The 23,271-nt window shown below is 41.7% G+C and overlaps 1 protein-coding gene and 1 long non-coding RNA gene across 7 annotated transcripts in view; one reads left to right on the top strand and one right to left on the bottom strand.

The window, feature by feature from the left end:
* The window catches only part of ANKRD12 (ankyrin repeat domain 12), an 88,373-nt gene that overhangs the window by 24,923 nt on the left and 40,179 nt on the right, over window positions 1-23,271 (bottom strand). For 3 of the 5 annotated variants that reach the window (XM_069957768.1, XM_069957767.1, XM_069957769.1), the window contains exons 2-6: window positions 19,076-19,214; window positions 16,184-16,331; window positions 12,855-12,923; window positions 1,472-1,618; window positions 271-471 (exon numbers count right to left, since the gene is read on the bottom strand). In XM_069957768.1, coding sequence (XP_069813869.1) covers window positions 271-471; window positions 1,472-1,618; window positions 12,855-12,923; window positions 16,184-16,331; window positions 19,076-19,165 — 655 coding nt within the window. In that variant the 5' untranslated portion in view covers window positions 19,166-19,214. The remainder of the gene's footprint in view (window positions 1-270; window positions 472-1,471; window positions 1,619-12,854; window positions 12,924-16,183; window positions 16,332-19,075; window positions 19,215-23,271) is intronic. The other 2 variants (XM_069957770.1, XM_069957771.1) reach the window with 1 other exon arrangement.
* LOC138783274 (uncharacterized) lies at window positions 2-21,870 on the top strand. Of its 2 annotated transcripts, XR_011361657.1 has the most exons (6): window positions 2-68; window positions 2,646-2,749; window positions 11,732-11,919; window positions 18,311-18,473; window positions 20,575-20,881; window positions 21,762-21,870. It is a non-coding gene; the product is annotated as an uncharacterized lncRNA (long non-coding RNA). The 2 variants fall into 2 exon arrangements; XR_011361658.1 differs by lacking the exon at window positions 18,311-18,473.

The raw sequence follows: 23,271 nt of genomic DNA, 5'->3' as shown, positions 1-23,271 counted from the left end.
TAAATAACTGCCAACCAGCAGCTTGAGGGCGGGGGGAGTGGCGGGGGTACAAATCCCATTCACCTGATGTAAATAATACACCGTTATGTTCAGCATTTATGTCACTAGTTTATGCTGCCCCCATATTATGGTGACATAAACCTAGTGACTAATTCCCTTTAAGGTGTATAGCCACCTAAGGTTTATAATGCCTAAATATTAGACCACATTAGTAAGCCAGTCCCTTCATGTCTAGTTTTCATGTCTGTACAAGCATAATTTTAGGATTACCTGCAAAGTCTTTAACATTGACATTTGCACCTAGACGAATAAGTTCCTTCACTTGACTTATGTCTCCTCGTATAGCTGCCATGTGCAGTGGAGTTTCTCCTCGCTCATTTCTTTTATTAACCTTGTCCTTTTGTCGTGTGGAGGATGTTGGTGTTTTTTTCTGAGTTGGTGTTGCTTGAGAAGGGTGATTTGGGGTAGAATCTGTGGACAAGTTTACATAATGAAATACAATTGCACAAGCATCAATTGTATAGGTACACCACACCAAACTTACCTTAAGGGTAGGTCACCAATATCAGATTGGTGGGGTGCCTACCCCCACCTATCGGTCTATCCTGAGTTTCCATGATGAAAACTTTTAGCTTTTAGGCCTGACTGCTTTTAAAATGCTTTCATTTTTCAGTACCCCATACACTTTAGACTTTGATTGGCTAAACCCGCCGGTCAAAATGGTTTCGCCCATTAATATAAAGGGGCATGTATGGGGGCCATCTACAACCACCACAAACACAATGCCAGGCCAGTGGTGATGGATGTGAGCCGTGATGGAAAAATCAAAACTGACCCCTTTGACCAGTAAGAGATAAGCCGCAGTGAGAACGCTCTTGCTGTGGCTTACCCATCCTCTCCTCCTAGATGTGGAGGGTGGGCCTTAAAGGAGAAGTCCGTCAAAATTTTTTATTAAAGTATTGCCCCCCAAAAGTTATACAAATCACTAATATACACTTATTACGGGAAATGCTTATATAGTGCTTTTTTCCCTGCACTTACTACTGCATCAAGGCTTCACTTCGTGGATAAAATGGTGATGTCATGCCCTGACTCCCAGAGCTGTGCGGGCTGTGGGTGCTAGAGAGGATGATGGCAGGGGGACACTGAGGGACACAGGGCACTGGAGGGAAACTGAGCATCCCTCTGCCATCATCCTCTCCAGCAGCCACAGCCTGCACAGCTCTGGGAGTCGGGGCGTGACATCACAATTTTGTCCAGGAAGCAAAGCCTTGATGCAGTAGTAAGTGCAGGGAGAAAAGCACTTTATAAGCATTTCCTGTAATAAGTGTATATTGGTGATTTGTATAACTTTTGGGGGACAATACAATACTTTAATAAAAATTTTAAAGGATCTCACAACAGACTTACTACAATATATTCTCACTTGGGACAATCACTTATATGGGGTAATACTACTAAGACTTGTTACCTGGGCTGTTGTCTCTGGCAGTCATCTGCATGAGTAGAGCCATCTGCTTACGCTCAGATAAAGGGTAACCAAAGAGAATATTGACAGGAGTAGATTTTTTGCTTGCCGATTCTTTTTTCATCTTTTTTTTCTCTGGTCCTTCTTTCTCTGAAAACATAGTAAAGGTTAAATGATAAAAATTCATACAATACAAATTTTTGCATCTTTGAACATACAATACTGTAATTTCATATCTTTTACACACTAAGGGTAAAAAAAGATGTAACTACTTTTACAGGATAAATTCTGATATGTCATAGTGACATAAGTAATACAAAGACGCAGAGTTCAGCTGAGCACTGTGCCTACTCCTGTCTGCAGGGAAAGTGAAGAGGGATAGATGGCCATTAAAACATGGTTGATGAGAATATAGTAGGATACTACAGACCTTCCTTAAATATGAAGAAGTACTAAGCCTAGGCTACAAGGCCGATTTTAACTATCTTAAATGTGATGTTATAATGCTCATGTTTAGTGTTGAGCAAACTTGTCGAACTGTTAAGCATTCTGGTACCGCAAAAGTTGTAGAATCTGGGAATTTCACTCCCGGTGGCTGGAGAAGTTGGATACTATCCTTGGCAACAAAACACAGTTATCACTGAACTCAAGGAGAACAGTGAAAAAAATTCCAATGAAGTACTCAATCAAGAGTCTTCACTGATGCCCCCAAAAATTTAAATATGCAAAACAGGAGTCCGTGGAGCCTCGGTTGAGAGTCTCAAAACACGGGATAGCCAGATATCTCTAGCCTGTTGCCACGGGGTGCCTCCATGATGGGGAGAGCACCACACCACCCTGATAAATAGCCCCTTAAGTCCCACTCGGTTGCGAGTATTGGAACATAAATAGGGAAACACCTGGCTATCCCGTGTTTTGAGACTCGCAACCGAGGCTCCACGGACTCCTGTTTTGCATACTATCCTTGGCAGTCAAATGCTGAGTGTCCAGGAACCGTTGCCGAACCCAAACTGTTTTTTTTTTAACATTAAAATTAAACATACAGAAATTGTGAAATGGATGGAATAATGCGGTGTTAACCCAGCCTCATTGCATATGGTGGTAACTCAACTGCTGCAAATGTTGTAGATTCTTCCTACACTGGGTGCTTTCCTAACCTGCTGTTATGGTCTTAAAGGGCAGGGGACTCTGCAGTGACGTAACTCCAGGCTGTTCATCATTGCAAGTTGATGCCACATATTACCAAAGAGGAAGCAGATAGAAGGATCATGGAACTCAGGGGTAAAGTACCACCAATTTATTTTTAAAATGTATTTTTGTAGAGGAGACTACTACACATGGTACAACCCTCTGGTATAGTGTGCAACTAAAGCTGGAAACAAAATTCTGCTTAGATATCCTCTTTCTGCTCATGTTTAAAGCGAATTTACCATCAGGTACATGGCTTTGTTTTTGTTTTGTTTTTTTCCCATGAATGGATCGGCGCCGAAATGCCAGTGGCGTGGTCCTTTTTTGAACTGCTGCCTGTTTCCCACTCTTGGCGCTGGTCTTTTCCCGAGCACTGGCCCAGCATGATGCACTGGGGACGGCCGCCCAGTGTGACGAAACCCTCTCCCCTCTGTGACAAGGCTCCATTGATTCTAACGGACCCGCGTCACAGAGAAGAGGGGAGATCGTCACACCGAGGGCTGTGCCACCGGCATCCCAAAACCAGCGCTGATCCATTCATGTAAAAAACCCAAAGCCATGTACCAAATGGTACATTCACTGTAAATGGAAATTAGTCCGAAAAAAATGGAAATGGTGCCTAAATTTGTGTACAATTTGGAGAAGAATATGGCAGATTTGAAGCAGAAAAACTAAGTCCTGTTGACTTCAAGAGAATTTTATTTGTGGATTCTGCCTCAAGTGACATGCCAATTCTTCAAGCGGAATTCGGATCAGCGCCAGAAAAGTACACACTGAAATGACTGCTGCAGAATTCTTACGAAAATAAATAGGAAATAGGGGAAATAGGAGTCTGATACCAGGCAGAATAGACACTAAATTTGAAGTGGAAAGCACTTCAAGTTCAACATGGATTCTGCCTGAAATTACCTGTGTGCACATAGCCCTACATTTCCACATTATACGGGAACCATCACTTTCAAAAGGGAAAAGGCACCATAGTTAACGCTGAATGACAGTGCACACTATTACTGATGCAGGTTTGAAATCCACATGGATAAGCGACATGGCAATTATGTGTGGAAACAGTGACAAAAAATGTGACATGTACAGCAAGACAAATGTGTTAAAAGAAAGTTCCGGGTCAATTTCTGAAACACAATTCTATTGCATAGTCTGTCCCTTGTATAAGCATTTTTAGTGGGGAGATAGCTGTCACACCCTTGCTATAAGCCAGAGCAGAGAGCTGTCTGAACTTGACAAACCGAACGTACCATCATATGATGTATGTTAGGCTGTGTAACCACCTTTGTGTTTTTGTTTTGTTTGTTTTCATAATCAGAAGCTAAACTGTCTGGGAACTGTAGGGAAAACGAAACGCAGATGTGGAAACACAGCCTTAAGGCCCCGTGCACACAGAGCAAGATCAGCAGAATTCTGCAGTGGAATGCCACCAGCCTCTACGGGAGAAGCGCGCAAGACTCCCATACAGTGATATGATGACACAGAGGCTGGCGGCATTCCGCCGCTCTTGCTCTCTGTGCACAGGGCCTAAGATGACAGGCCGCATTTGTATTTTCATTTATTGCTGATTTTTACAGTGAGGATTCAGTGCTGAAATGTTTGCGGAAAATAACTAATGGCCCAGATTTACCAATCTATAAGAGAAAAACCCTATATCCAACCAAAACATGCTCCCTGCATTCATCCACACAGTGCAAAGTCTGCATAATTCAGTTCATATCTGTCAAGCGATCACACGTATTGTGGGACTACTTCCAATGGGCTGGAATCACATACAATGTTTTTGGTGCAACCCTTTAAGGGTACAAACACACACACCGTATACGCAGCTTATTTACTGCTGCGATACGCAGCAGATTAGATCTAAATAACTGAACAAAGCATCAAATCTGAACCACCAAGTCTGCTGCAGATCTGCTGCGTATCCGGTGTGTGTGTTTGTACCCTCAACCAAATTTACGAGCCAAAAGCAGTTACATGCAGTGTGAACGGGCCCTTACAATTTATTTATTTATTTGTCGCCAGCACCGGAAAACCCTTTTAAGAGAGACCTAAGAAGGAGCATACATTAACATTCCCCACAGCATTTTTGTGCTAGATGACAGAAGTACTGTGGCAAAGAGGGACAGTGATGAGACAATAGTGCAATAGTGCTCCTACTTCCACCACATACTGCTTTTTTTATGTAAACTGAGAAGTCCTGACGTTCACACACTTGAAGAAGAAATATCAGATAATAAAATGTCAGTTCTCGTCCAAACTTGTTTTGCTCTGATGCAGAAAACATGACAAGAAACTGTTGCACAATATCTGGCAAGTGGGAAAAAAAAAAAAAAAAAAAAAAAAAAAAAAAAAAGGTCAGACTTAAGGAATGCAGCATGGGCAGCGAGAAGAGGAGACACATCCACATTGTGGGAGGTCTACAAAAACAGTCTTCTGACAGAACTGGAGGGGAAAGAAAGCAAACTACACACACAGCTTGTCTCAAGTCTGTAATCATGGAGATACTGATCTGCAAAGGAGCCGGCTACACAAAAATGACAGGACTTTGACTATAAGAAAAATTGACTGTTTTTAGTTCATGGACTGGAAAAAGCAGTAGGTAAAAATTGACGGCGCTCGTTTGTTCCTTGTTCCCCGCTCGCTGCTGCCACTATTCCAAGCGCTGAGTGCCGGAGGGGCCACAGGTTGGGCGGAGGGTTGGGGTGGTCTGCCCGGGTGATCGCTAGATCGTCTGGGCAGCCCATAGCATACAGCAGCAGTCTGTTCCCGCAGCTCCTATTCCACGGAACGACGGCAGCAGATCGTTGCTGTATAAGTCGTTTATTTTTCAACATGTTGAAAAAAAAAAAACACAGCAAGGATCAGCCGACATGAACAATGGCGGCTGATTGTTACCTTCTATTCCACCAGATGATTATCGGCCATAACTGTCAATCGTTCCGTGGAGTAGGGCCTTAAGGCATGATCAGTCATGCTGGGCTGCGTGAACGTTCAACAGATCATTCGTACTGCTCTTTCCAGGCATACACATCCTATTATACATTATCCTAAGGAAATGTGTGGCCACTAGACACAAGGCAACCCTAATATTAACCGAAATTACTGAGAGGTGTGCGCCACTCGATTAATCCTTGCCCCCAAGCCTCTAGTTGGATTTAACTAAAGACCGGCATACAGATACACCAGTTTGGATAATTCTCCCCCTTAGTATCTGGTTAGTATTTTTACCAACACTAGTACTGGAATAGAAACTATAAAACAAAAAATTGTCCCTTTCTGCATTTTAGACCCTTTTCTGAATTTGATTGCAAAAGTGACCAAAATGCGAAGCAAAATAGTGTGTGCACATAGCATAAGGGCCAGTTCACACGAAGTAAAACTGGTGGAATCCCGCTAGCCTCCATGTCCTACTGGCTGTCTATGGGAGGGCTCAAGTGCCTCCTCTCTCCGCTTGGAAGAGTAGACAGCGAGTATGACACAGAGGTTGGCGGGATTCCACAGTGGAGAGTTCCGCCACAGAATTCCACCAGGGATCCTCCTTGTTTACAGATGCAATTGTGACTTTAGAAGACTCCATAACAGCTAAAGGACGCCAAAGCCCCACTCTTTTCTGCTGAAATGAGTTTTGTCCTAATCTCTTTAATGGCAGAGCATGATCTTACAGAAGTGGCAGTTGTGTATTCCGTTACACCGGCACCTGATTGCAACCAAGGTGATTTAGGTGATCAGTCAATCTATGGGTTGTCAGGAAGGAATTAATGGTGTCCATTTAAAGGGGATATCCGGAGAGCAGGAAAGGTCCTACCTTTACTGGTCTCCAATACTCTACTTCATTCACCTATCCATCAATGCTGATACTTCCACATACGAGAGAGGGGTGGGAGCATGCGGGGAGTGATTAATAGCTGCTGTACGCAAGGCCCGCAACATGCTCCTGTAGTGGAGCATCAGAGAGCCTTTCCTGCTCTCTGGATATCCTATTTGAAGCCTGGGCTACACTGTGGCTTTTTGCAGCACTACAGATTGACTTTACCTGTTTAGTCAGGCTGCCTTTACGAGTCAGGAAAAAAAGTGTGCAGATTTCTTATCGGGAAATCCAGACAGATTTCCTGACCCATAGAGTTCTATTGGCCACAGATGCCCTTCGGGATCCTTTCAGGTCTGGAAATTATAGAATCTGTCTTATTTTCATCAGGATTTCCCTTTTTTTTTTCCTTGAAGGCATCCCTGATGCCTCCTGATCATGATCTCCTGACTGTAAAAACTGCCTTAGGCCCTTTTCACATGTCTGTGTTAGTTTTTAAAGTCAGGAAATTCTGATCAGGAGGCTTCAGGAAACCATTGGGATTTCCAGACAGTAATCATTATTGACGTTCAGGAAATAAACAGAAATACCTTCAGGATTCCAAAATAATGTATCGTAGCATCCAGTATTCCAGGAGCTTCCATAAACTTCTATGGGGACATCCATGACCAAACACAGACGAAAATAGCACAGTGTATGATTTCCTGGCCTATTTCCCAGGATCGACACTCTTTAGGAAAAATCTATGGGACTGGAAATTTATCCCGATTTCCTGATAAGAAATCCAGATAGATTTTCCTGACGTGTGAAGGGGACCTAACAGCTGTTGTCCATAAGACGGCATACCACTCAATGTGTTGCTTTGCCCAGCAGTTGTAGTTAAAATCAAATTAGTAGCACTACAAAAAAAAAAAAAAAAAGTCCCCGCCTAAAGGAAAAAGAACAAAAATTGTCACAAATGCAAGAAAGACGAGGTGCATATTTATAAGGATCTCTAACTGATTTATAGGGACACCTCAGGAGCTCTAATACAGAGTATACAGAACTGCCAGCATCACCAGCTAACATGATGCTTGTTGCCAGGCAACCATCTAAACCTATGCAAGCACTCAACTAAGATGCAAAAAAAAAGAAAAAACAAAGATAACTAATTTCTCCTTAAAACTTTGATCCAATCTAGAAAAAAAAAAATACTCCATCATCCATATACCCATGATATAGTTTAGTTAAAGGGAATCTGTCACTAGGTTTATGCTGCCTTAAATGACAGAAATGCTGAACAGAACGATTTATTACTTACATCATTCTGTTCGGCCATTCTTCTAATATGCAGAATGGGCTTTGTGCTGTCCCAATTTCCTCCAGCTTATAGATGTCTGCCTATACACAGTATATAACAGATAGACAACTGCCAATCAGCGGCCTGTTGGCAGAGGGAGCTGGCACTCACAAATACTGAGGACAACTGGGTACACGCACATAATGAAGAGGATTAGTGTGTAGTGCTAATTATTCCTCATTATTCAAGAAGATATCTGTGGACCAGCTCGCAGAACAATGTAAGCGCTACATCATTCTGTTCAGCTTCTCTGTCACTAGTTTATGCTACTCTTACATAGAGAACAGAAAAATTCATGTGTATAGGGAAGGCTGTAGAGAACTGTTGCCTGAACGAACAGTTATTAAAGATGTATAACTACCTATACAGTAATGTGCTACAAGAAATGGAGTTCATAGGAAAACAAGAGGTCTGGGGGAAAAAAATCACTCCCCCCCCCCCCACCTGAATGATAAACCACCTTAGCAACCGAAGAAACATCTATAAATTGCAATACAGGTATAAAATAGTGCATAGATGCACATAGCAATTCCTGTCAGTCTTCAGAAATCTTGTGCAATCTTGCGCAATTTAGAAAATATGCTTAATTTATCAAAGTCCATACGAAAACGTAATAAATCAGACTCACAATCTACAAATACACTAGGGGACCTCTACAGATTGACACATGTCAAAACCACTGCAAATAACAAATCCCCCACAATAGAAGGATGAACAGTAACAAATATAAAGCACACCAAATAACATTGTAAATGTATCTATAAAGGAGAGCCAAGTTCACAAGGTGGTATTCACAACAAAACAAAAGCAAAACTGAAATTGAAAATGCAGAGATCTAGAGATCCTGACTATTTTAAAGAAACATAAGATAGGTATGTACCTTGCCAAATTTCTCTGATGGGACGCTAGTCAGTTTATCAAAGACAATAAACCAGGGAAATTTCAACGGAGCGGCTCCCCCATTTCATTGACTACAACTGACAGGATTAAGACATTATGCAAGTCACACATCAGGTTGTTACTGAGTTGTGGCCACTAGACGGCATACTCTCTGCTGTCCAGGGCTGCAGGACTACTAAGAGATCATTGAGATGCAGACAGACATGTGGAGGAAATGCTCATGGGGAGGGCCAAGGAACGCTCAGAGAAAGCAGCTCCTTAAACCAAGTAAATCTTGTGCAGTAATCTCAGTAAAGAGGAGAGGTTGCTAGAATTTTATCATGGAGTGGTAAAGGATATACCAAATATATATATAATTTTTTTCAATTACTTCAATTACTTAATAGGTAATGCTCCTTATTGCCTGTAGCAACCAAACACAGCTGATAGATAAGAGATATTTTGTCTGCTGATTTGAGGTAAAATAGCATGTAAAACCGCATCAGTAGGTCAAATGTGAGCGCAACCTTGTTATCTAATTCATTATGATCCACACCTGAAAACTGCACTGTGTAAGGACACCCTCAGCTAGTGTTTTGTCAATAACTGCAGCACATACTGAATCAGCTGTTAGTTGCATTGTATAATAAAAAGCTGTATGCGTACTAGAGCACTGTGTTGATGACCTTTTGGGTGTGTTCGCATGTACAGAATCTGCAGATTTGATGGTGCAGATTTGAGGTTGCAGATTCAAAGCAAATCAAATCTGGGCCATCAAATCTGCTGCAGATCTGTAGCGGATCTGCTGCAGATTTAAATCTGCGCCATGAAATCTGCTGCAGATAGTGTATGTGTGAACGCACCCTTACAAACAGATTATCTGACAGATTTTTAAAGCCAAAGCCAGGAATTAATTTGAAAGGAGGAGATATTTCAGTCTTTCCTTTATGACCTGTTCTGTGTTTATAGTCTGTTCCTGGCCTTGGCTTCAAAAATCTGCCAGACAATCTGACCCAAAGGCTGGATTCACCTGTCCCGTGTTTGTTCCACGAAGCAAGGAGGACAACGGATGGTGAATCCCGGTACTGAAGCGTTTTCCTGCCAGCATGATGTATTAATATCATGTCCGGAGCGGGGAAACTGTCTGAATCTCTGCGGCACCGTAATAACATATATTGATAGATAATGCCAGGCGGGGAAACACTGCTGTACAGGGATTCACAGTCTGTGTTATCCATGCTTCATGGAGTAAACACAGAGCGTGTGAATCCAGCCTAAGAGAGACCTTCAAGAGCTCAACACACCACTCACTTGGTATGTTCACTAAAGGGGGATATTATTAAACACCTTCATATACATTAAAAAATTTTTTTTTACATATATTATATATATATATATATATATATATATATATATATATATATATATTATATATCTATGTGTGTGTGTGTGTGTGTGTGTGTGTGTGTGTAAGCATAACAAACAAAGTTATACTTGCCTGTCCCGATCCCTTGCAGCCACTGCTCTGGGCTGATGATTTTTCAATATGTTGAAAGACAACTATCAGCTAATAATCGTTTCTTCGGCCGATTGTTGTCTTTATTATGCAAAACAGTAATCTGATGAATCGGCCTGATTGGGCAGAATGTCGCTTCCTGTAATAAGGCCTTTAATAAACAAGCCAAAACCCTGAGGTGAATGCTATCACATCCTTATCAGAAAGAGATGTCTTGTGAACTGGGCTGTGGAGTCAGACTCAAATGCCTTCATAGAGATTTTGTCAGGGACCGACTTAGACTCAAGCTCCCTCATAAATGGCCAGACACACCAGGGGAGTTATTATCACACTGGTGTAAAGTAGATCTGGCTCAGCAGCTTCTTCCTAATGTCCTACATGATCCTGGGGCGACTTCTGAGGGAATAAGGAATGATATAAAGCAGATTCTCATGTGTGCAGTGGATGCAGCATGTCTCCAGCCAGCATGTCCTGAAGAAGTAAAAACTAGACTAGATTGAGCAGGCGGTCTTTTCTGCTGACAATCTTCTATGTTTCTAACTAAATATTCACCATAAAAAAAATTAAAACTGCTAAAAATGCCAGATACCTGTGATATAGAGGGGTCAGACATAGGCCTGGATTTATCAGCTCTCTGTCAGTGTCCATGTTCCTGAATCATCGCAGCCCCATAGGAACTACCCGCTCAGCCAGTCAGTGACTGCAACTGTGATTGGCTGAGTGGGCATTTCTGAGTGGGGCTGTGACATCACAGGATCGGGAGCCCCGGCGGGGTACCATCAGCTGTGATGCTGCACTGCAGGGGATGGGTATCTTCCAGAGAAAAAACAGGACATTGAGGACATAGTTCACTGCTACACTACTTAAGGCTTCTTCCCCTCCCTCTCTATATTACACAGGATATCATATTACACTGCTGCTCATATACAATCATCCAGCATCCAGGGAGAGAACAGCACAGATCTCCCCCCACACAATGGACTCTTGCAGCTCAGAAACAAACTGCCAAAAACTGACTGACCATCTTTATTCCTGATATATATAGAGGAAATGCTTCACCCATTCTAAGGGCCCTATATTAACAGAACATAAAATATATTTAAAAGTTATTAAAATCCATCTATCCATCTGTATCAGAATCTGGAAGGTTTCACTCAGACATAGTAATGCTGAACTGCTGCATAAAACAAAAAGACAAGTTTATGAATAAATCTAATCTAATGTGAAAAGGTCAATGTTTTGTATAGCAAGCTCCCTTCCTTCCCTGTACTATTTTCTGACTCACAGCTTGGGCAAGAGAACTCGTAGCTAAAATGTGACCAGTATTAGGATGTTACACAGCCAATACTTCCTGTTTACAAACACAGATGTGACAAAGTAATATTATATGTATTGAGATAGGTTTTAACATATAAACAGCTTCCTGTTGTAATAGTAAAGCGCTGCGGAATCTGTTGGTGCTATACAAATAAATATTATTATTATTATTAGTAACACTTACAAACACCAACCTGTAGTTCTCGTCCCTAGGAAAGAGAGATATTTGTATTGACTGGCACAACTACGGCAATTGTGGAGTTACTGATCCTGAAATTCCACAGTCACAGTCACTTCTTCCCCACTTGTATGCAGGGAAAGAGGATGAATCTGGATTCTGAGATCGTACACGTACACTATGCTTAGACTACAGGACTGGGAAACTAAGGAGCTCCATCTAGGTATGTTTAGACTCTGTGTTAGTGATGTGCCTTATTACTTATCAATGGAGAGACCAAAGTGCACATAGCACATAGCTGGCATTTTAACAAGGTCATCTAAAAATGAAAAGAAAGTTGTTTAGTAGGTTTTAAGATGAATCTTAGTGATATTTAGCATGGACGGAGGATTATTCGTGTTACTGTCCCCAGCTGTTTACACCAGAAAATTAATATAAAACATGGATTATATATTTAATCTAGGAATGTCCCCCCCCCCTCAAGGAGTGCCAACTGTGCCCAACCTCCTTTGAGAAGCATTATAAAGGTTCTGTCTCATTGAGGAGTCTCTTTATAACATTCTTGTCCACTGTCCTTTTCTAGGAGTTCTTAAGATTAAACAAGGGCATGACAAAGACTCTTAAGATTCAATTTAGAGTAAATGCCCTTAGTAGACCTATATACCCAGGAGAGAACCGCTATCACCCCTCTCAGCACACAGATGTCTGTTTTTGGAGGTAATAAACATCTGTTAGGTTTGGCTAAGAAAGCTCTGATGGAAGGAAAGTCATGAACGCCAATGAAGGTATAGTTACTTCTGAAAGACTACCTCATGATACTAGGGCCTGTAGCAACATACTGACATGACATATAGCTAATATTTGCCAACACCTGAAAAGAGAGCAACCCTTTAAAAAAAAGTAGCATCCCCCCCTCCCCCCCAAAAAAAAACAATAACATTGTCTTCAGAAATTCTTGAAATAGTAAATTCAGACAAAGAGGTACACATTTGGTCACTTTAGAAAGACATTGAAATTGTCCTATTTTGTTACTTTATACCCAACCAGCTCAGTCTATGGGTCTTTCTGGAAACTGGACACTTTTAGAACAAGTTTATTCTATCTCCAAGAGAGAAAGAAAGAAAAAAAAAAGTGCCGACATCATATGCACAGTTTTACCTGTATATGTGCTGTGAGGAGGAGTTAATCGTTCGCCCCAGTTTTCACTTGTGTGTCCTGCTTCAGAATCTACAGGGTTAAAAGGCACAGGAAAGAAGGGAAGAAGGAAACAAGTAAAGGACAGCTCGATAGCACAAGTAGAATAGAGCTGGATACCCGCCGTTTAGTATCCTTATGGAGGAAGCTTGCCGCTATTTAGGAATTACAGTGAACTTCCTAGATCCAATTACGAGTCAGAAGGGTGAATAGAACTATGCAGCAACACTATCCATAAATGCATTTACACCTTGTATAGCTTTCAGTGTCTCCACCAGGTCCAGTATGTGCTCTCTACAATACTAACAAATACATATTACTTTGTGTCTGTAATTTAGTTAATGTTACAATCTCTGACAAACACACTGGGGTAGATTTATCAAACATGGCGTAAAGTGAAACTGGCTCAGTTGCCCCTAGAAACCAATCAGATTCCATTTTTCAAAGAACCTGTGAGGAATGAAAGGTGGAATCTGATTGGTTGCCGGGGGCAACTGAGCCAGTTTCACTTTACACCATGTTTGATAACTCTCCCCCAGTGTGTTTAAGGGGTTTTCCAGGCAAAATGCATTGTTGGCATAACCACAAAAACAGTTACTGCAGCTTAGCTCCCATTCACTTCAATGTGAGCTGCAGTAACTGATCTTTGCCACTACACAGTGGAGGGCGCTATCTGCTCTGTTTCACTGTGTATACCAGCAGTACAGCTGATTGGTGATCGGCCACCTAGCACTCCCACCAATCTGATACTGATGACCTTTCTTGAGGACAGGCCTACAATACACTTTGCCAACTAAGTTTTATCTACATCTGATCAATATATGGGTAGAAGGATGCTACAGATTGGTGTTCTAAAGCACACTGTACCAGATATGGCCTCACCACTGGCCGCACAGGCTATATGGAGGTTGCCCCAAGGATTATGAGAATCCTTACAAGCATACAATAGCAGTCATTTCACCCCCAGCAGCTGTGTAACTGTGCAGGTTTCAGGAGGATGTGGACTCTGTTCTCTTCACACCTGCACATTACTAGACATCAGGCCCTCCCTTTACTCAACGGACAGAGTCTAATTTTAGGAAAATGCACAGATGCCACTATAGAACAACTTCAATCTGTCAGACAATATGACAAATATAACTATCAGCAAATAAGACAGCTTGCCAGTGAACCCTCTATAAGCTGACTTTCTATAGCAGTGTCTGATAGCTTGTGCGTACATGTAGACGAATCACACAGTATGGAATGCTAAAGAATTATTATTTTTCAGGTAGACCATACGTGATAAAACAGACTACAGGTAATAAATTTGTTTTTAGGTGAAAGACACTAAAGAGACAATAGAGATCATCAACTGAGAACATAACACCACAAAAGACACTGAGGAACAAACATAGGAAAGAACAGTAACTGGGCTCAAGAGCCATTCTCTGCTGTATGCAGCTGGACACAATACTATTCCATGCTAAAGTCCTATCCAAAAGGACTGTACAGCCTTAAAGTGAACCTCCACATTTTAAGTCCATTTCATTTTTAGGTCTGCTGTTTTGTGCAGAATCATTTCCACCACAATGTATTTATTCTGCTTGTGTTATAAAGCTTTAAAATACTATTGTTTGGGTATCGCATGAGGAGCCTGTAGGGGATAGCGGCTATCTGCTGCCGCCGCACCTGTTTCATGGAGCGACATGTTGGACAACAATCTGCCGACATTGTACATATCGACTGATCGGTGCTTTTAATTACACAAGGCGATTATCGGCTGTAATGGCTGAAAATCGTCCAAATACGGCTGATAATCGCTTTGTGTAATGGGACCTTAACAGTGTAATGTGCTGGTTGGCGCTGACTGCCTATTAGGGCCTTTTTACATGGCTAATTATCAGCATTGACCGGGCTGATCACATCTTTTGTGGAACAGTAAAATCCATATAATCAATAATAACAATGAATGTTAAAGGCAGCATTATTCATGCGTCCATAAGCATTCTTTGGCGCACAATTTATCATGCCCTGTGAAGGCACTACAGACGAACACAGATCTTGCTGATCGGCCCTCATTTGCCTCCGTACACAGCCCCATGTCGGACCCTTAGTGCCATTAAATTGGATTAATCTGCATTTACGACATCTAGTGTGTGACTAGTATCTGCGGCTAGCCTGCAGTTTCAGCCAAGTATTTTCCCCTAGAAATATATACAATGTGAACATACCCGTATGGTATTTTTAGGTAGATGGCTAGATGCTGAGGCTAAAGACAAATGGTGGATATTTCCTCAATATTCACTTGTTTCACATTGTGCACCCCATAAGGTCAGAAAAGACTTTTGGGTGGCAAGTAAAATGACATTATTCTTTACTGTCAATTTCACTTGAGATTTATCTTCGCTCCTGCAGCGATTCAGCATGCACTAGGTTGGAAGCAGATAAACCACTAGGGGGAGTATAAGAACTTATGACATTTTGTTTTATAATTGGCAGTGTTAAGCAGACCTGTCAAACTTTTGGGTACGTTCTCTGAACCTGAACACTTGGCATTTGATTCCCCGCGACTGCAGAAGTTGGTTGCCGCTCTAGGGAGTTTTGGAAAACATCGATACAGCCATAGGCCTAACACAAATCAATGGTTTTAAGAGGTTTATCCAGGGAGCCAAAAAAAAAAAAAAAAAAAAGAGAGAGTCCTAACTCTTTTGTTCCCCAGCACGCCAATTCTTCCCTCCTCTAGCCAGCATGAAACCTTCCAAGATCAGCGGGGGTGTCCATCGTGCAAGCACTGCATGTAAGCAAAACCATGCCCACATGCGATGTTTAACAGCTTCCTAATGTTGCTAATGCTGCAGTGACATTGTGCAGCTAGTGGACATGGCTTTGTCTACGCCCAATGGTCCTGACACAAACCAACCCCCAGAGGAAGCACCGGGAAGCAGAACCGGTAGAAACTTTTCTGCTCTCCTGATAACCCCTCTAATGCGTGCACCATATAAGTAAGCTTGTAAGTTCTTGCTAGTGCTGCCAGAAGGCAGCTAGAGTTTCATCGCTTGTCTATATCTAGAGAGAGACTTGAGGGTATATTATTAAAAAAAGAAATAGAACCATAACTAATAACCAGCACAGAATTTTAGATCTACTTCAAGGGGAAAAAGTGGAAAATTCAAGGAAAATGGATGGCAGGTTCCATTTTGTGGTACAGAGGGTACTTAAAACTATGGAGGTTACTGTGAGGCCAATCCTTTTTTCCACTCCAATATACTGATATGTAGAAAACAATTCTTATTTCCTACTATCCACATTACCTGTGTCAGACTCTCTCTCCTCTTCTCTTGGTGGGCTAATAGTGAAGGGCAATTTTCGTTTCATAGATGATTTTTCTTTCATGTCTTTCCCACCTTCAGTCCTATCCAATTTTGGAGTTCGGGCATATGATGCAATCTTTTCCTTATTCTAAAAAAAAAGGAAAATAAAAGATAAAATAAAATCATACCATATATATTTAAAAAAACAAAAAACATTTCTGAGGATATGCAATCATCAATCAAGCATCACTCTGAATTGAAAGGCACTCCAAAGAACAAAACTCACGAGAAAAGAGACTAAAATACACAGATTACAAATCTATAACTTATCTTTTTACTCCCTTGCCTTTCCCTGCTGAAAACCTGCTGTTGCATGAAGTATAGTATATAATGGAAAGGGCTCCTATATTTGTGAGTTTATAATAGTGGAATACAAGTGAACAGATAAAAATTTGAAGGTCATAGAATCTCTTGAAACAGAATTGGTGCCAACTTAGGTGTAAAAGTTATTAAACTTGAAAAGGCATGTCCATGTATACCCCTGACATGGTGCCTGGCAGATCCACTGACTTGGATCATATATGACCTAAAAGAGACTATGTATGGCCCATTTCCTAAATAGGCTGCTCTTACACTGTGACAGTTTTGTTTTACAGCAGTTTTGAAGCCCAAACCAGTTCTGGGTCATAAGGAACTAGAGAATATAAAGAACAGATGCTGCTACTTTTACTGTGGCAAAAAGTGCAACAAAACTGCATTGTGCAAGAGCAGCTTACATGTAATAATTTGGTGCAGTGCCTTACATAAGTGCACGCCCCTGGCACAAGCATCAGCTACAATCCAGTGGCAACTAAAGACAGTAATCTCTCATTCAACTATATGGATGGCCATACAGTTTAATGTGTTGACTGAACCGGCAAAACATCTGATGTGTATAGGGGCCTCCCAACAGCAGATGACGAGTAGGACTGGTTCAGGCAGGTTGTATTTCATGAGCTGAGCGTGCATGTACATGGGGGATTTGGGGAGAAGAAAAAAACCAATCATTTGGCTCACTGCTCTCTTATGTATATGGCCAGGCTTGGTTTAGGCAGGCAGCTCAGTATCAGAAAACCAGACCATATGTTGGCTGTGTACCACCGTATGGTGCCTCTGTACGTCACACTTTTACAGAGATATTGTTCCCCTGGAAGCAATGCTTCAGGAGAAGAATACCTCTGTAATAAAGCATTCAATGAAGCATGTACAGATCATATGACCCAGACATAAAACACCTGTGCGAAATTGGAGGAGCAAAAGATACAAGATTAGCCCATACATGTCTGAGAGAGTATATAAAATAAATATATATATATATATTATATATATTATATATATCTAACCGTTTATATTCTGGGTGCCCTAGTTTGCTTTTGCTATTGATTGAAAGACTTACCATGCCTTGCACCTGAAACAGGAGGAACTTACAGGGGTTGGACAAAAACTCTTCCTGACATTCCGGCCATCACTGGTAACAATGCCTCTTTTGCGCAGTCATTTGGCTTACATGACTGTTGATAAACTTTATACTACTTCTGCTGTTTTAACCCTTTTTGTTTTAGAGGTGTGATGTTAGACCTGGCAGAGTTCCGTAAGTGAATGACTGTTTGGGTGCCCCTGGTAGGGGAGTCTGTGACCAAAGTTAATGGGCGTTTTATAGTCCACCATTTTGTAGATCACATCTCAGCATGCAGACCAGCAAAATATCTGCACATTGGGGACAAACATCTGATGTTGGTGACAAATAGGATTTTGTCGAATTGTAGCAAAAAGCAAAAAAACTGAACAAAAAAATACTATGTTACTGCAGAGTTGAATGCAAGATTAGGGCTACATTCACCGTTATTACGGGTGATGTGCTATGGACCGGACTTCAGATCTCCAGGCATTATCATTTATGACGATGCCCCATGAGCTCCAAAATAGTTTAAAATTTCTGTGTAACTGTGCTAACATGGCTGTGACTGTATAGTAGTGTGAAGAATTAAAGGACAACTCTGATGCTGGACTTCATGATAATTGAGACACATTACAAAATTATTTAACTTAGTAATGTGCTTCAATTACCTTTTTTTATTTCTTGCCTAGCTTTGCCAAACAGTGTGTTCAAACATGACATAACATGGAGACCGGAGGCAGGAAACCGGATATGGCTTGATGGGCCTACTTATACACACTTCAGGTCATGTGCATTCCTGGAGATCAATAGAAGCCTACAGTGATAAATGCCTTAAACCCACTGTCAAGCATGGTAAGGTTTCAGTATAGTTTAGGGTGTGATATCATGGCAATGTCTGATAGTCATGCTTAAAGATAAAGCACAACAGTAGCTAGATATTCTAAATAACGACCAAATTCATCCTATGGTGTAGACATTGTTTACAAATAGCATTGTGATCCTGGAAGTTTGCAGTGCAATTGGATCCTTGTTCAAGGGAAATGTTTCTTTTCCATGCCTCATGTATTTGGTGTAAATAGTTGTGAGCAGGGACACTGTACTTCACTACTAGCACTGAACACAATGAACTACACTAGTAAATCTTGACCTTACATAATCATGTATTTTTATTGTGGTATACACTGTACACAGGTAAAAACGTAAAATTTGTACAATTAGAACAATGAAGGCTTAAAGTCCTGAATTACAGACTGAACTGCAAGAAATTCACCAGCTGTTTTCCTTGCATTCCAGCAAGCACAGAAAGACATCCGGAACATCCAGACCCAGCTGCTAGAGACATGGAAAAATAGGATATATTTCACAAAAACAACCTATTTAAGGGAAAAGCAAATGAAAACATCTGGTGCTTTTGTCGCAGTTAGTCCAAGTCTTAATGATGCCGCTCCTCTTACCTTTCGTCCTGATGGTTTCTCAACCATGATGTTGCAGTCACTGTCTGAATTCTCACTTGGAATCGCTTTCGTAGACAACGTTTTGGGCATCTTATTATGTGGTCCGTTTCAACACCAAGTTGGGTAGTTCATTATGTGCCTGGGAACATAGAGAGAGACACACATACCTTTCACATACAAGAAAACAGAGGATACAATATTTCACACCTGTGATGTGCTAGGGCATGTTTAAGAGGTAACCTGTGTCCTTCCTAGGGACCATCATAGTGACATGCTTATACCACCTTACTTGCCAATGCCGGCAGCATCTGCTTAAATGTTCCCTAAACTCTTGAACGTTGCATTCATCAATTGTACATTAAGTGAACATAAGAAACTTTATAATACATTTTATCACAGAAAAATGCCTCTTTCGCCATTTCACAAACTCTGTTCCTCCTCTCTCCTAAACTCCTCATTCACTCTAAAAAAGTTGTTTTGAGGTTGATCCATTAACTAAAGTATCAGGTTACAGAAGCCTTTACAAGTCTGTGGAAAAGGGAGAAGAAAGCTGTGGAAGTAGAGAAAGACACAAAAACTGTTGGAAGCTCTAGTAAGTCTTCTACATTGCCCAGGTGCTTGATTCGCAGCTACACTGCTCAGTACTGCTCTATAATGCTCTCCATGCCACTGTTTTAGAGGGAAAGCTGTAGGGATAGAGAAGAGCAGGATCCCCAGGAATATGTAACGTATAGGATACATTATAGCAGCTAGTCTCTACCAACTATCTTAGAAACAAATGAAATTTAAAGTTAAAGCCTGCAGAGTGGAAACCTATCAGCGCTATTACCTTTACCGTTTACACCACCTCGCCCAGCTACACAGAATTTGGTCAAAAATTAACAAAGGAACACACATTCTCTATGCTCAACTGTGAACAAGTGAGAAAAATAAAAAAATCTCTCTGACCATTCAGGATAGAAAACTATGGATACCATTAATATTGGTCTGCAAGTTTGCTCACTGGCAGGAGACAAGGGCTTATTGTGATCACAGCTAAGTGAACTGCGTCTGGCTGACCCTGCCTGACTAATGTGACACAGGCTCTTTCTATATTCACAGGAATTTACTGGATGGAAAAATGGTCCCTAAAAACGATTCCTAAACACAATGCAGATTTTAGTTGTTTTAAAATAAGTTGACACTAATGTGGAGTTACAGCTCCTACAGATTTGAAGACTGAATCATAGTTTATATGAAAGAAAAGAAAAAACACCTTACAAGAATAGGAAATCTACCATGCTTGTACTTTTACATGTTTTATTCTTTGAGAAATGTTCTCATAAATAAAACACAGGAAGAGAAACACAGAGGGGGAAAAAATAAGCAAACAATACATTACCCCCTACACACGGGGAAAACATAAACAGCAAAACAATATCCCATCAAGAAAAAGAAGAGTGGTAGAAAGCAAAGGTGGGGTGTTCTCTGCTGCACTAACACCAATTTGTATCCCACAGAATCCTAAAAAACTGCTGAAACAGCAAAGTCCGACAAATAACAGGCAAAACAACGAACCCGAAGAGTCCATGAAGGAGGTTCCCCAAATGGTAAAGCTATCCCCCATCCACAAGATAACTCAAGGACAGACTCAAGTCTCCTATGAAGGGTGCACGCTACTGTTCTATGAATGAGAGCTGCCAGAGGCAACCAAGCACAGAGTTTGTCTGTCTCTATGGCCTCCATACAGAATTAATGGAGTAATGATGTGCATGTGTAACCCACTGCTTTCTGAAAGTGGTTTGAGATCAAGGAACCATGCGCAAGGTAAAAACATTTCTTTTTGTGTTTGCATTTTGTTTTTATTATCTCATTTTGTTTGTGTGTGCTTTTTTGTTTGGTGGCATGGCTCCACTGTGGTTGCCCTGCCTTTCATGTGTCCCAGTTTGACTGTAATCTTAAGGCCCTATTCCACGGAACGATTATCGTCCGTATTCGGCCGATATCGGCCGCTAATCGTCCCGTGGAATAGAGTGCAACGATCAGCCGACATCGTTCATGTTGGCTGTTCGTTGCAGTCGCTTGTTTTTCAACATGTTGAAAAACAAGCGACTGATTTAGCAGCGATCTGCTGCCGGCGATCGGTTGAATAGGAGCGTCGGCAGCAGACGCCGCTATATCCTATGGGCTGCCGGGACGATCAGCGATCACCTGGGCAGCCCCCCCGCAGCCCCCTCCCGCACTCACCCGCTCGCTGCAGCCGCATTGAATAGCGGCGGCAGCGAGTGGGGAACGAGGAGCAAACGAGCGCTGAGAGCGCTCTTTGCTCCTCTAGATGACTCGTGTAATAGGCCCTTTACATGCAAAGTTTAAATCACAATACCAAACTGTAGCTTTGTGTTTGCAGGGAGCTGCTGCGTGTTTTGTTCTTAAAGTGCCAGCAGCTTGCACCTGCACACAGATGTCACTATGTTCTGGTGTGCTGACTTTGTTTTGAGCATTTTGTTTTCCCCCTTTCCTTAGGCCAGAAGTTTACACAGGATGTTTGTTTGTCTGTCAAACGCTTCATATCATGAATGAGAATTTATGACCAAATGCTGTTTATTAGTGCATACAGTTAGCAACAGTTAACAGTTAGTGCAACAGTTAGCACAACAGGCATTTTTAGCCTTTAGTGCACACTTTTTTTTTCTTTGTTCTTATTCAGTGCCTGTGAGAACTGTGTGATCCCCCCAGACCGCAGGTGGTTTGGACTTGGGAAAATGTACAGCTTGGGAGCATGCAGTTATACCATGTACCAAAGAAATAAAAGACGTTTGCCTTGCTAATGCTGTGAGTATTACTGTCTCTGCTATAGGAGACTATACATAAAGTGAAGGCGGCAAGAATAAGGTACTGGTATATTTGCATTATTCCTTACCACACCTTTTTGAACTGTATGTGTATTTGCTTGGATTTGATGGAGATTCAAGTGTGTGGGGAATTTTCCATTGAGAAAGTGCAGCCCTGTGTGATCCCAGCACCAGGCCACACTTACACTACACCATTTACCAGGACAGGCGCCACACACACACACACACACACACCAGATTGTAGCTTCTGAAATATGAAGTGTGGAGTCCAGATCTTTTCTGCTGCATATTTTAGTCACATATTTATATACTGTATATTAATGGTTATAGAAGGCATTTTTTTAAGGCTACATATATGGCATGCATTTCACTGTACGGCACAGCATACAAACCATAAACTAAGAGCATGTTCACATACAGATTTCCTAGGGATATGTACGTGGTGATAGAAATGCCCACCTCAGAAATAATGCCTAGTAGTCCTTCGGCCCTCCCTTATTAATCCACGTCTCTTGCCCAAAACCAGGACAAGGAAATTGGGGCATTAAATTAAAACACTGATCCCCTGGTCTTAGGGTACTATTACACGGAACGATAATCGCCAAATTTGCGCAATTCGGCTGATTATCGCTCTGTGTAATAAATACAACGATCAGCCGATGACAACAATCATCGGCTGATCGTTGATATAGGTTTGAACCTATAATTGTCGGGCGCCGACCGCGCATCGCTATGTGTAATAGCGGTGCGTGGTCGGCGACTGAAGATTTACATTACCTATCCCGCTGCGGCCAGTGATTGGCTGAGCGGTCTGTCAGCTGAGACAGGCCGCTTTGAAGCTGGAGCGCGCAGGACCTGGGGAGAAGAAGACCGCAAGAGGAGCCCTGCAGCATGGATAGGTAATGTATAAAGTAAAAGCAAGGGCTGCAAGGACATAGGTATTGATGTCCCTATAGCCTTTGTTAAACGATAATCGGGCCGTGTAATAGGCCCAGTAAACGAGCGCCGATCTAGCAGATCGGCGCTCGTTTAGTTATTATCGGGCCTTCGTCGGCCCTTGTAATACTACCCTTATTATGTGGTATTATCTGTATTTGACACCAGAGGAAAGGGTTGGTGTGGCGGCTTACACACTAAAGACGAGATATGACAAATTGTTCATTCTTCTGGGGCATCTAGCTTGATGGACTGGCCTGTTGTTCTTCCCCAGGAAAACTCGACCCAAATGTCTTGTAACATATTAAAGCTAATGTACCATCAGGTACATTGGCTCTAAGTTTAGCATAACAATACAACGGCACTGGCGCGAAGAAGCCTGTGAGACTGGTGCCTTTTTTTTTAGAATCGTGGCCCAGTTCCCGTGCA

The sequence above is a fragment of the Dendropsophus ebraccatus genome, chromosome 2 (assembly GCF_027789765.1).
Source record: "Dendropsophus ebraccatus isolate aDenEbr1 chromosome 2, aDenEbr1.pat, whole genome shotgun sequence".
NCBI lineage: Eukaryota > Metazoa > Chordata > Amphibia > Anura > Hylidae > Dendropsophus > Dendropsophus ebraccatus.
This window is presented reverse-complemented; position numbering and strand designations above follow the sequence as displayed.